Below are 13,603 nucleotides of genomic sequence, written 5' to 3'. Positions count from 1 at the left end.
GCCGGGGCGCCAGTGCCCCGGAGGGTGGCTGAGTCACAGAGAGGCCCAGAGTCCTTTTTGCTGCTTTCCCGTTCCTTCGTGTGACCCACGTCAACTTGTGTCCGTGTCCTCTGACGCACAGTGAAAGTTAGCGTCCAGCGTCTGGTGCTGGTAGGATGGCAGGAGAAAGGGCCTCCCACGCGCTCCCAGCCCCCGAGGAAGCAAGCGAAAACGCGGGCACTCCCATGTGCCCGGTGGTGCGCCGGCCGGAGCTGGCCCGGAGGAGTTTATCAGTGATGGTTTCTGGAGGTGGTTGTAGTGGCATGGGACCTGGACGGGACTGAACGCCCACCCTGCATAGGGGCAAGCGTGGTACGTCCACACGCTGCACTGGGCGAGGTCGGTCCCGGGGAGACTTGCACCGCGGGTTACTACGTGGACAAGGCAGGTTGTCGGGAAACGTGTCTGTACTGGGCCCGTGAAGGAAGGAGACGGGAGGGCAAAGGAAGGGAGAGGTGAGAGGGAGGAAGAGGAGGGGCCTGAGGACGGCTCAGAAGGGCCTCTGGGAGGTGGTGGGGTTGTTGGCTGGCCCTCGCAGCCCTGGCCCTCGCCCCGCTCTCTCCGAACGGAGTGAAGAGCCCACCTGGGAGCTAGGGAGCTTGTTGTGCTGTCTGTCATCCGAAGTAGCACAGCAGAGGTGGCCTTAAGGAGCAGGCCCGTCCTGGGCCACACGGCTCTGGAGGGTGGACCAGTCACCTGGGGGTAGGCTGCACGGACTCCTGAGGAACCCGGGAGGGCGCTGCCAACGCCTCAGCCCCGCCTTCTCATGGGGTCCCGTTACTGCTTGGAGATGTGTTGTCCTCACCTGGTGGCCGCCTCTTGCGTGGCTCTGTGTCCGTCCTCCCCTGACACACGGCATCCCTCATGTAGATCAGGACCTAGCCCAGGCAGGATGGCCTTGTGAGTTTCATGGCTAATGTCTGAGGAGAAACCTGTCCCCACGTAAGGTGCGTTCTCAGATGCGCGGTGTGCACTTCTGTGTGCTTTCTGGAGACACAGTGCGACCGCTACCCTCTGTCCCCGCTGGAAGTGGGATCTCGGAACCTGTGAGTAGCCTGTCTCGTTTGCTTCCTGAAGCCCATGCCTCCACCCTGCCCTCCTCCTCCTCCCAGCCAGAGCACTTCCAGTTGACACAGATGGGCATCAAACCACACGCTGCCCCGGCTCCTGCTGGCTGGTGGCAGACCTATCTGAGGCTGGGCCCTGGGCGCAGGTGCTGACCCTGACTGGGCTGGTGGCAGACCACCCCTCTCCGCAGGCACAGGTCCGCCTACCTGGCTCATGGTCTTCCCAGGTCTCTGAGGCCCAAGGACTGGACACATTAGGCCCCAGGTGGTGCACACAGTCTGCATTCAACCTTTACCGTCACAATTGGTTGGTCAAAGCCACGGAAGAAAGCCCAGTGATTTGCTGCTGTGAAGATTACTGTTGTTGGGTGCCACCAAGTCAGTTCCAACTCACGGCCACCTCTGTCCCAGAGCAGAGCTGCCCCATGGGGGCTCCTGAGCTGTCATCTCTAGGGAGCGGAGCGCCAGGTGTTTCTCCCGCAGAGCGGCTGGTGCTTAACCACGGTGCCACCAGGGCTTCTTTCTGTAAAATGACAGTCAGGAAAACCCCATGGGGGCGCTGTCTGCCGTAGGTGGGTCATGTGGGCAGAATGCGCTGGCGGCAGCAAGTGTTTAAAGGTTGGTTGTTGCTTGGGCAGCCGGCCTGTGCTCGCCCGTGCGGCCTCCTCCCATCCAGTTTGTCAGCAGCGCTTGTTCCATGAGGAGATGGCTTCCGATGCCACCTCCCTAATCATCGAGACCCCATTTTCAGGGTAGATTTCATTAAAGCACCGTCCTTATTACCTGTCACAACAAGTCGGCAGTGCCCTGAGAGCGGGATTTCATTAGATGACATCTGGGAGGGATCTGGCTGAGACAGGCCGGACTCTTCTGCCATCTCCTCTCATCCTGGCAAAAGGACATTTGCAGATGCTTGGATGATAGTAGCCTTCGGGCGCTCTGTCCCCAGGCTGGCTCCGCAAGACAGATGATAAGCCTGCAGAGATGGAATATTGCCCAGGAAGGGTGGCAGGACGGCGTGTCTCAAGTGCTCTCCAAGAGGCTGGTGTCACGTTTGCTAAACATCGTATGTAGAGAAGAGCCAGGCAGAGCCAGCTTGACTTTCCAGCCCAGCTATCTCTCACGTTTATTATCCAATTTCCTTCTTCGTCTCATCCACTGTGACTTCTACCATCAGTGGAGGGTGAAGGACAAACAAGATGAAGTACGAAGGGGCCAGTTTTGTCACTGCTTAGACGCTTGGGTGTCGTCAACAGCCCCAGAAGAGGGAGGTTGGGAGCTGGTATCTGTGTTTGGCTTCCCGGAGGGATGGCCGTAAGGCAGTAGTTGCTGACCAGTCATTCAGTGGCTCCTTTATTCCACCAGGGATGGTTGTCTGCTCTATGTGAGCTGTTCGGCCATTGCTCTAGGAAATGGGGAAATAGTGGTGCGTAAGAGGGGCCCCTGCAGATGCTTAGAGACCAAAGTTTATGAGTGGGTACTGAGGGCAGGAAAGGAGGCCTGGTGGCACAGCAGTTAAGCACTTGGCTGCCAACCAAAAGGCTGGTGGTTGGAACCCACACAGGGGCTCCATGGGAGAGAGACTTGCCGATTTGTTTCCATGAAGACTGCAGCTTAGAAAATCCTGTGGGCAGTTCTTCTTGGTCCCATGGGGGCGCCGTGAGTCGGAATGGACTCCACGGCAATGGGTGTGGTTTGGGCTTTGCTTCCATGAAGACTGACAGCCTTGGAGACCCTGTGGGCAGTTCCATTCTGTCCTCTAGGGGCGCTGTGAGTCAGAGTGTGAGCGAGTGCGTCTCAGTGTGTGGGGGCGTATCTGAGTGTGGATTAGTGTGGGTGTGCATGAGTGCATATTAGTCTGTGCGTGTGCATGTGAGTACATATTTCATGTTACTTGGATCCACAATCAACACCCACGGAAGCAGCGGTCAAGAAATCAGACGTCATACTGCACTGAGCAAATCTGCTGCAAAGGACCTCTTTGAAGTGTTGAAAAGCCAAGGTGTCTCCTTGGGGACTAGGGTGCGCCTAACCCAGCCGTGGTATTTTCAATCGCCTCATATGCGTGTGAAAGCTGGACAATGAATAAGGAAGACTGAAGAAATGCTGATGCTTTTGAGTTGTGTTGGTGAAGAATGCCGAAAGTACCATGGACTGCCAGAAGGATGAACAAATCTGTCCTGGAAGAAGGGCAACTGGAACGCTCCTTGGAAGTGAGAATGACCAGCCTTCGTCTCACCTACTTCAGTCATGTTGTCAAGAGGGACCATTCCCTAGAGAAGGATGTCATGCTGGGTAAAGTGGAGGGTCAGCAAAAAAGGGGAAGGCCCTCAAAGAGATGGATCGACACCGTGGCTGCAACGATGGGCTCAGGTACGGCAAGGCTGTGAGGCTGGCACAGAACCAGGCAGAGTTTCGTTCTGTTGTTCACGGGTCAGTGTGAGTCGGAGCTGACTCGGTACCTGATAACAGCGCAGCATGGGTGAGTGTATGTTAATGTGTTTTGGGGCTGTCACTGGTCCAACTCCTTTATTTTATTTAAAAAGCACCAACTGAGCTTTCAGAGCTCGAGTTCTGGGCGTCTGCAGACCCCACACGCAGTTCCCTGCAAACCTTCTCGGCTGAATTTAACAGAGGGCGTTGCAGGTCAGTGGACGGGCCGGGTCAGTCCCTGCTGTAGAAGCTGCGTCCCTGCCTCTCTCCCGGCTTCCAGCGGCCCCGGGCGTCCCTCGGCTGCAGCTACGGGGTCACGTGGTGTCCATCCTCTGTCTCCCTGTCTCTGTCTCTCCTCCTGTCCCATAAGGACAGCACTCACACAGGCACAGCACCCACACTGCTCCAGTGTGACATGTTCCCCTGACTGAGAGCACCTTCAGAGAGTGTTTCCAGACAGCACAGGTATGGGCCTCAGGGCTTCAGTGTGCACTGCAGGGGACCAAGGCCTAGCCATGATGGTGCTCAACAGCACTGGGTGGATGGTCGGACGGACGGACAGCTGTGTGGGTGGGTGGACACGTGGGTTACCTAGTAAGCTCCCGTTAACTTGGTGGCGATTTATCGTCAGGATAACATGATACTGAATTAACTAGTGATCAGTTCTATCAACAAGCGTGGGACGCAGTGCTCTCACTGCGCCTGTGTTAGCAGGACACGTAGGTTCAGGACAGTGCCCGGCCCACGGGAAGCCGGCCCACTCCAGCTGCGGGGGAGCCCTGGGGCACAATATGTAGGCGCTGCAGAGCCCCGGCTTGCAGTGGTGCTGCGTCCTCGTTACAAGTGGCGATGGCAGTGCTCCGCGTCCGCCATGCCCCTGTAGCCCTGCCTGCCTTTACTGCTTGTGCAATGATTGCTTTCCGCTGAAGGCTGGCACGGTGGTGTGTGACCCCGAGAGAAGCGGGGCCTCCCTCGACTGTCTTGATGGTGCTTGTTGTCCAGGGACAGCCGGCACGGCTCAGAGACTGACCCCTCCACCAATGCAGAGTAGGTCTACCTCAGCCTGTTTTCTCCTGGAATATTGGAATAATGTCTGTCGGCCTCCCAGCTCTGACACCACATGGAGGGCTCTGACTGGACAGTCCTGACAGCCCCCAGTGGAGTCCCTGCTGGTGCACAGGTTCACGTACTTGGCTTCCAACTGAAAGGGTGGTGGTACGAGTCCACCCAGACGTGCCTCAGGGAAAGCCTGACCATCTCCTTCTGAAAAGTCGGCCCTTGGACACCCTGTGCAGCACGGTTCTACCCTGGCAATGCGTGGGGGCGCCATGAGTCAGGGTCAAGTTGATGGTGCCTGGGAGAGCCCCAGGCAGTTCTGTGGGTCCATTTACTGTATTACGTACGCCTGGTGCAGCCCGTCCAGCACATACGCCCCACCGCATCACCCCGATTCTGCCCATCCCTAAGCCCCAAGAGGGGCTGGATCAGCACAGCCCCATGGTGCGCAGGTGGCTGGTGGCCCTGAGTCCAGTCCGTCCCAGGCAGACGTCCAGGGCTTTGGCGTCCCTTCTGCGTATCCACGTTCCCGTGGGAACAGTTCCTTCAGTTGCTGTCCTGACCCGTCCAGGACATCAGTCCTGCAGTGTGATACCCCGCCTTCTGTCGGCAGGGACGCCCTGAGTATGAGAGTCCACGCACCTTCCCTGTGTCCTGCAGCAACGGCATCTAAGCACAGGTCGTGGTGTCCTGACAGCGGTCCCGGTCCCCAGAAGGAGCCCCCCTGAAGCGGCTGTTCGGATTTTGCACGAATTCTGTGGTGCAGATTTTAACTGTTAATTTTAGCAGTTTATTCTGATTGCCCAATAGCCTGGCTTCCAAGCAGCCTGTGAAACGAAGTCCCGGTTTTCATGTGAAGCCAGGAACTAGCGTGTTGTTGCCGACTTGGACGCACTTTGGCGCCTGCTGTTGAGTTTGCTTTCTGTGTCCTAACATCCTGGCGCTTTGAAACTCTCTGACTCAGCTGACATACTGCTGGTGTATTTATGTAATGCCTGGGTGTTTTTGGTGGTTTATCTTTTTTGTTCCTTTCCATCTTGTAATGCATTGTTGCCCTTGTTGTTCTGCAAGGAACAGTTTCAAGCCGTTCACGTTTGAGCTGATTTGAGAATGCAGTGATTAACTGGCTGGTTCTGTTCACTTCCCTGGCTCTGAAGACGCTCCCGGCGTGTGTGGGGACGGGCTGGCTGAAAAGGGAAAAGGCCAGCTGCTTTCATCTGAAGTCTGTGCTGGGGGAGCCAAGCTTGTCCTTCTTTCCAGCCCACAGAAGTTGCAGTGAGAAACTGAAGTTGGCAAGATAACGCTCATTTTCTTATTTATGATGTTGAACAGCCCATTGATGATCGCTCCCTGATCCCGAGAACCCCGGAAGCTCAGATTTCTGGACGGAAGGCTGGTTTGGAGTGTGGCTTTTTATTTCAGACACAGCCAGCCGAGCCACACAAGTTGCCGTCTAGTCCGTTCGGCTCACAGCAGCCCCGTGGGCGTCAGGGTAGAACGTAATCCGATGGGCTCTCGATGGCGGGTGTTTTGGGAAGTCTGCCACCAGGCCTTCCCTTCGGGGTGCCTTTGGGTGCACTCAAACGTCCACCCTTTGGGTGAGCAGCCAAGCATGTTAACTGCCCCCCAGGGGCACCTGTCTTTATACTGGTGAGTATCTCAGGAGACACTGAATGGGTGTGTTGCTGCCTTCCTTGGGGATGCTCAGAAGACCACTGGGACCAGTTTGATGGGCTGTATGAGCACAGCCCTGTGCTGTAGGCAGGAGCCCCACGTGGCTTCGCCTCTGTCTAGGATACAAACTCCGACGCTTACAAAACTTTGTTTCTCCATCTGGTAACGAGGACATTTGTGTTTGTTGGCAACTCATGATTGTGTTCATTAGGACTCCTGGCTTCCAGTGACAGAAAACGTGAAAAAGGATTTTACTTGTCCACATACCTGAGCATGGGCTTCGGGCACGGCTGGATCCGGGGCCCTCCGAGTCCCATCAGCACTCAGTTGCTCTCCGTCTCTTGTCTCTGCCCTCCTCTGGGTTGGCTTCGTTGCGGGCTTCCATGAAGAGCCCCTGTCAGCCCCAGTCTTGGCCCTCATGGTGACAGAATGGCTGCAGTACTGCCTCCTCTCGCATTCAAGTCCAATAGGAGAGAGGGCTCTCATTGGGCCAGTGCCCCCAGAGACCAATCCCTGAGAGTCTGAGCCCCCTGTCGTCAGTGTAGGGGAGGAAGGGACCCCACCAGGTTCTCTGGTGCTCCTCCCAGAAGGGAAGACGCAGATGTCAGCAAAGGAGAAAGATGAGAGTATGGTTGTCAGATGTTAGCACCCAGGGTGTCTGAGGAGGGGCATAGCAGCGACTTCCACTATGTGGGGGTTTCATCTTGCCCCAGGCAGTCCATCCGGGAGGATTTCTTGTAAAATGTCTTCCTCCCGTGGCAGATGCTTTGTCTCAAGTAACTTCAGAGAGTGGCGCCACCCCTCCCTGACTGACGGAGGCTGGGTTCTCCACCCACATGCCTCCTGCAGGGCCGCAGTAGCATCAGCGAGAAACTGGGGTCTGTTGGGGTCGAGTGTGCGGATCTGTGCTCTGTCCCCCAAGAAGCTGAGGACATCGGAAGACACGTCAGAGCTCCTTGAGGCTTTGCGAGAAGCTCAAAATGACGACAGCCTCCATCTGACTGACTGCTGTTTGGGCTCAGCCATCGTCCAGGGTCCCTGTCCCAGCCAAATCGCATCGGCGTATCCGTTCTCTGCCTGATTAGGGCACACGGTCCATTTTCACAAAGAGCTTCAGACCCAGTCAACAGGCGTCCATCTCACTCAAAGGAGACCTGAGTTCACGCCGGCTGCTGCGGAGTCGACTGACTGAGGGTGGACCCGTGTGTCAGCGCCGAGCTGTGGTTCGCAGGCTTTCAGTCGATCGCCAGGCCTCCCTTCCGAGGTGCCTCTGGGTGGACTCCAAGGGCCAGCCTCTGGGTTAGCAGCTGCGTGTGCTCGCCGTCTGCCCCGCCAGGGGCTCCGGGCTGGATCGAGACCCTTAGGGTTTAGGGATCTGCTGGTGGATAAGAGCGAATGAACCGCCAGCTGCTGGCGGGTTGACTCCGCCTCCCGGTGACCCCGCATGTCTGGGCAGAACTGTGCTCTGTGGGGCTCCCTTGGCCGTGACCTTTCAGAAGCCACGGCCTGCGTCCGAGCGTCCCTGCCCCCGTCAGCGTGTGCTCTCTTCTCTGTCCTCCCCAACAGGCTCAGGTCGAAGCTAAGAAGGAGCATGAAGGGGCAGTGCAGCTGTTAGAGGTAAGCCCAGCCGCTCTCCTCGTGGGGGACGGCGGGTGGCGCTGGACAGCGTCCCCGCCTGAGGTCAGGACAGAGGGCACTTACCAGGTGCCGGCTGGGTGCCTGCTGTCACGAGGGCTCACGTGACCCCTTCTCCCCATTTTCTGAACAAGGGGATGGGGTGCAGGGAGGTTAGAGGTGCCCCTGGCCACCCAGCAGGTTGCCGGGTGTGTTTGTGCAGTCTGCCCCCCACAGGAGCCAGGAGACAGGCCCACTCGCCCACAGGGCACGATGTCCCCAAGGAGGGAGGCGGGCGGGCCTTCCCCATGAGAGTCTGCTGGCAGCTGGCTGGCCTGGGGGCAGGGCACTTGTCCTGAGAAGGCACCTGGTAGTTGGCACTGGGGGCCTTTGCAGATTTGAGCTGTCCTCGATGGGCAGCTCTGCTGGGGGCTCCACAGACGAAGCCCCTCCCTGAACACGTCCCTGGCCGCCCAGAGGCCATGCTCGCGGGCTTGGATGGCGGGGCTGGGCAGGAAGCAGCCCAGTTGAGCCAGGAGGATGGATGTCAGCAACAGCGACTCTCCATCTCTGGCCCTTGATCTGAGGGTGGTGGATGGGCAGATCCTGGGGTCACCCCTGGGTTTTCCCCTCTGCATCCGTCACGCGTAGTACATACAAAGAGCAATACAGGCTGTCGCCTGCTGAGGAGAAAGGTCATACAAGAGCTGACTGTGACTGCAGACTTGGGAGCCAACCGGCCGTGTTCTAAGGCCAAGGGCCCTTCCGGGGTGAGCGTCCTGCCTGACCTGCAGTCCTCATTTAACACGGCTGCCCTTTGCAACGACCTGGTCCCCTGTCCCTGGGAGCAGAGAGCACTTCACACCGACTCTAGTCTCTCACGTTGTCTCCTGCGATGTGGTCTTTACACGAGAAGGGCTCTGTCATTATCCACGACAGTGGGATGGCATTGGTTAAGAAACCAAAGTGCCTGTTAGTTAATGACTCCCTGGTGATGAGTAGCAGGTGGAAATAACACAACCTGAGGGTGTGGGAGCAACCCCAGAGGCCGTCTGTCTCCCTGGGAGTTGTCCCACGTGCACCTGAGCGAGCTGTCCCCTTTGGTGGCAGGGCCCCGGGATGGGTGGGGCCTTGGCATGGGCAGTGGGACAGCCTTGCGGCTGGTCACAGGCTGCTTTGATCTGCCCTCCGTGGCGTCAGCTCCTGGTATCCTGCGGGCTTGGCCACCTGCACGCTCTGGTGTGTTGTCCCAGCCCCAACACGTGCTTTAGGCCACGGGTGTGCTAGGGTGTGCGTGTCCTCTTCTGTTGACAACATCCTTGTGTACCTGTGTCCTGCTCTGTTCTTCTTTACCCAGAACACCTTGGACTGCATGCAGGTACTTGGAGGAGCGCGTGTCCCCACCGTGTGCTTGCTGAGGCTCCCTGTGCATGCAAACGGCCATGGCCCTGGGCCTGCTCCCCCCGCCTCTTCTGCACACTGAGGTCCTGCCCCAGAGGGCAGCCTTCCGATGCAGCTGCTGGGTGAGGGTGTCAGGGTTCCGAGGGCTGGGGGAGGGGATTCACCTGGGCATTCAGACACTAAGGTGTGCTCTCAGAGGGGCTGAGCAGGCCCAGAGAGCCTGGTTTGCCACCTTCTGGCAAGGCTGTCACTCTCAGGCGGGGCGTGGGTCTGTGAACTCAGATGGCCAGAAGAGGCAGCGTTGGGTAGATCCACGCCCGGGGCGGGGGAGAGAGCCCGTTCAGCTGGTCACTGGTTCAGCCCTCCTGCCTGAGTGTCACTCCTCTGCCCTCTGTCCCAGGCCACTGTGTGCAGAGTGCCCTTCAGCAGGTGAGGAGGTGGCCTCGCTCTCTGCTGTCCCGTAGCTGCCTGTCCAGTGACCCCAGGACAGAGAGAAGCGTGTTGTACCCAGAACAGGGTTTTGAGTGTTTGCCAACACCCTGAGCTTGCTGATGGATTTGTGCACCGTGTGGCTTGTCTTGCCTCTAGAGCAGTACAGTGGTTCTCAGCCTGGGGTCCTGGGCCATGTGGAGCCCATCAATATGCAAGTTATCATACCTCAGCCAAACCAAACGCCAAACCGTGCCCGCCCTGTGAGCCAAACACCAAACCATGCCCACCCTGTGAGCCAAACACCAAGCCGTGCCCTCCCCGTGAGCCACACACCAAGTTGTGCCCGCCCCACAAGCCAAACACCAAGCCGTGCCCGCCCCACAAGCCAAACACGGAGCTGTGCCCGCCCCATGTGCTCCAGAGAAGAGCTATGCTCCTCCAGGTTCTCTTGGCTGTAATCTCTACAGAAGCTGATCACCAGGCTTTTTTTCCGTGGCACCAGAAAAACCGCGGTTTGAGCTGTCAAACTTTGGTCTCACAGTGGAGCGCAAACCTTCTGCATACCCGGGACCTGTGTCCCCTCAAATGTCCTGATTCAGAGGCTCTGGGGTGGGCCAGCATCTGGGCATTAACAGCCCTCAGGAGCAGCTGGTTTGAGAAGCCCTGGTTAGAGTCCAGGAGGCCAGTTATCCTGGGGTGTCTTGACCCGTCCATGGCTCAGCATCTCAGTGTCCTGAGCCCCCAGCTTCCCCTCCACTCCCCTTCCCCTGGGCTTGTAGACTGAGAAACTTCAGCTGCAAAAGCCCTGCATGCTGCATCATCGAACAACAGTTCACTCTGGGCAGTGTACTATTTGTTTTGAAGGGTTAATGTTCTCAGAGAACGTTGGAGGCCCCACAAGGCAGGCTGGGGACTTTCTTAGACCGAGTAGTCTACAGCTTGCACAAGGACCCAGAGCTGGGAAGTGGTGGAGCCAGGTGCTGAGCTCAGGGGTTGGTCTGGTGACATTACCTGGTGACAAGCACAATGAGAAAAGTCTCCCCAAGAAAACTGCTGCTGGGCCTCTGTGGAGGTTGTCAGCTGCCATCGAGGCAAGTGCGGCTTAGGGAGACCCCCATCCTGCACTGTCTGTTGTGATTGACGGGCTTCCCATTGGCTGATCTTCAGAAGTGGTTGCTAGGTCTTTCTTGCATTCTGCCTTAGTCTGGAAGCTCTGCTCTTCAGCACGTTAACAACACATGGCCTCTGCTGGCAGGTGGGTGGTGGCTGCACATGAGTTATGTTGGTGAGGACCCGAGCCCGGGCCTCCTTCACGGCACGTGGGAATTCTGACCCGAGCCCGGGCCTCCTTCACGGCACATGGGAATTCTGACCCGAGCCCGGGCCTCCTTCACGGCACGTGGGAATTCTGACCCGAGCCCGGGCCTCCTTCATGGCATGTGGGAGTTCTGCCCTTGAACCCCTCTTGCCCTTACTCCCAGGGCTTCACACTGGTCTAACCCAGTCTAGTCATGGCCGACAAAGCAACACTGGAACAGACCTGAATTTTTAAAATGTAGATGAGCCAGGACAGGAAAATGTACGAGTCAAAGCCCTGCCAGAAACTTAATCGCTCTTTCACAAACAAAGGCAGTGTGTGCACAGCCACCAGATCTCTTGTCTGACAGAGTCAGAGTCAATGATGGCCAGCTCGGAGAGGGCAACAGAACTCTCAGTTTGAATTTGTGCCGCTCTTCATGGTCCTGGCAGTCATCCAGTCTCCCCCTGCAGGCTCCCAAAAGGGCTCCCTGCATCTCTTCCAAGTCTCCCATTCCAGGACTTCCCCCATAACTTCTTCTGTTCTGGTTAGTGTTCCAGATAACCCGGATTTTTAGAATTTGGGTCTGTTTTGGTTTTGCTCTGTCAGCCATGACTGAACTGGTCGAAGCCCTGCCCCTCCCACTGGTACAATGAATGAACTACCACCGCCCTCCCCTGAAGCTTCTCGGAGGATCGGGAGGAGACACAGGCCCCGGGCAGGGCCTAGCATGCAGCATGTGCCCAGCAGGTAGAAAGCACACACGGAGACACCACACAGAAAAGTGTGTTTCCAAATTGCTCCATTGTGGGGTGACCTGGTTTGTCTGGGTTGCTCCTTGGCCTCAATTCTGGAGTAATTATTGATGGGATCCCCAGTTATGCACAGAACCAACCTGGTCTGGACACGAACCGCGTGGCCCAGCTACTCTCTGCTCGGCTCCTCTCCATGACACCCAGAAAGTCAGCCGAGGGCAGAGGGGGCATGGTGTACTCACGTCCCCAGTTGGTTTTCTATTGTCTTTATATGTAAATACCAGATGCTTGCAGTTAGCTCTGTGCTTGCTCCAGTCATGCTGTACTTGGCCATGACCATGCCCTGCTCCAGCCCGATGCAAGCACGCCGCCTCCGGGCAGCAGCCTCGGCAACAGGTGGGTAGGGCTGTCCGTGCAGCCCGGTCGGAGCACGCTGCCTCCGGGTCGGAGCACACTGCCTCCGGGCAGCGGCCTCAGCAGGCCAGGCGGGCAGGGCTGTCTGTGCAGCCTGGTCGGAGCACGCCGCCTCCGGGTCGGAGCACGCCGCCTCCGGCTCGGAGCACGCCGCCTCCGGGCAGCGGCCTCAGCAGCAGGTGGGCAGGGCTTTCTGTGCAGCCCAGTCAGAGCATGCTGCCTCCGGGTCGGAGCACGCTGCCTCCGGGCAGCGGCCTCAGCAGGCCAGGCGGGCAGGGCCGTCCGTGCAGTGAGGGCCAGCAGACACAGGTGCCAACCACCAAGGTCCCAACACTGCACTGAGCTCCTGACGTTAAGTGTCATCAGCCGTTCAGTGGCCTCCACCTCATGGTGACCCCACTCACAGCACAACGAAACACTGCTGGGTCCTGCGCTGTCCTCACCACTATTGGTCGGTTCGAGTCTGGTCCTGGCCACTGTGTTTCGCGTCTGCCAGCCTGCAGCTCGCTTCCAGCCCCTGTCGGACTGTGTTCCGTTGGGATCTCTAGGGCTGTTGGCTCCTTTTCACCAGTAGGTTTCCAGGTCTTTCCTCCCCGTCTGTCGCAGTCTGGAAGTGCCGGTGGAACCGGTGCACCATGGGTGACCTGCTGGTGCTTTAATGCGGTGGCGTTGCTCGAGTGTCCCAACAGCAGGCAGCGTGTGGACAGAGCCTGACGTGAATGCTGATGGCCCAGTGGGCCAGCCCAGGGCAGAACAAGGGGGCTGCTGTTTCCCCGACGGTGTGTGGAAGCAGCCCCCTCCGCCAGTGACTCAGAGCAGGGGTGGGCTCTTGGCACCAGCTGCAGGCTCAGCGTCCCTGGTGCAGCTTTGCCAGCTGTGGTGAGGGGCACGAGATTGTATGCAAAACCTCACCCGCCTTCTAGAAGAGAAATGTCAGGGACCCCAGATCTGTTCCTGTAGAGACCACAGCCTCTGAAACCCTATGGGACATTCTCCTCTGTCCTCCAGGTGCCGTGAGTCGCATCCGACTTGGCAGCACCCAGTGATGGCAAAGCTCTCGCCTGGAGTCCGGGGGGGTGGAAGGTTAATGTGCTTGCTTACCAAGAGGTTGGAGGTTAAAGGCCACTCAGGGCCCCTCGGAAGAAAGGCCTGGCAGTCTGCTTCTGCAAACCCTGTGGAGCGCAGTGTGGCTCTGCCCCCCACGGGGGCTCTGTGATTGACAGCAGCCTGTTTTAAAGTGCAGGCTGTTGCCGTCATCGCCCTGGGGGCTCCTCCAGTGAGCAGCCAAGTGTGTAAGCCTTTGCACTTCCTAGGGACCCCACTTTCATCCCAGAATCAACAGAGCTACCTCTTGGCTTGTACGGGCGGGCTTGTGCTTAGTCCCCGGGAGCGAGGTAAGCACAGGTGGGCTTGTGCTTAGT

At 58.0% G+C, this 13,603-nt stretch overlaps 1 protein-coding gene across 1 annotated transcript in view; it reads left to right on the top strand.

Annotated features, from left to right (window-relative positions):
* The window catches only part of RIMBP2 (RIMS binding protein 2), a 64,870-nt gene that overhangs the window by 380 nt on the left and 50,887 nt on the right, over positions 1 to 13,603 (top strand). Inside the window, exon 2 of the mRNA XM_042782843.1 lies at positions 7,834 to 7,886. Coding sequence (XP_042638777.1) covers positions 7,834 to 7,886 — 53 coding nt within the window. The remainder of the gene's footprint in view (positions 1 to 7,833; positions 7,887 to 13,603) is intronic.

The sequence above is a fragment of the Orycteropus afer genome, unplaced genomic scaffold, assembly GCF_000298275.1.
Source record: "Orycteropus afer afer isolate SDZICR_OR568_19922 unplaced genomic scaffold, OryAfe1.0 scaffold00489, whole genome shotgun sequence".
In the NCBI taxonomy this organism is placed as follows: Eukaryota; Metazoa; Chordata; class Mammalia; order Tubulidentata; family Orycteropodidae; genus Orycteropus; species Orycteropus afer.
The sequence above is the reverse complement of the archived record's forward strand: the minus strand, read 5'-3'. Positions and strand labels throughout refer to the sequence as shown.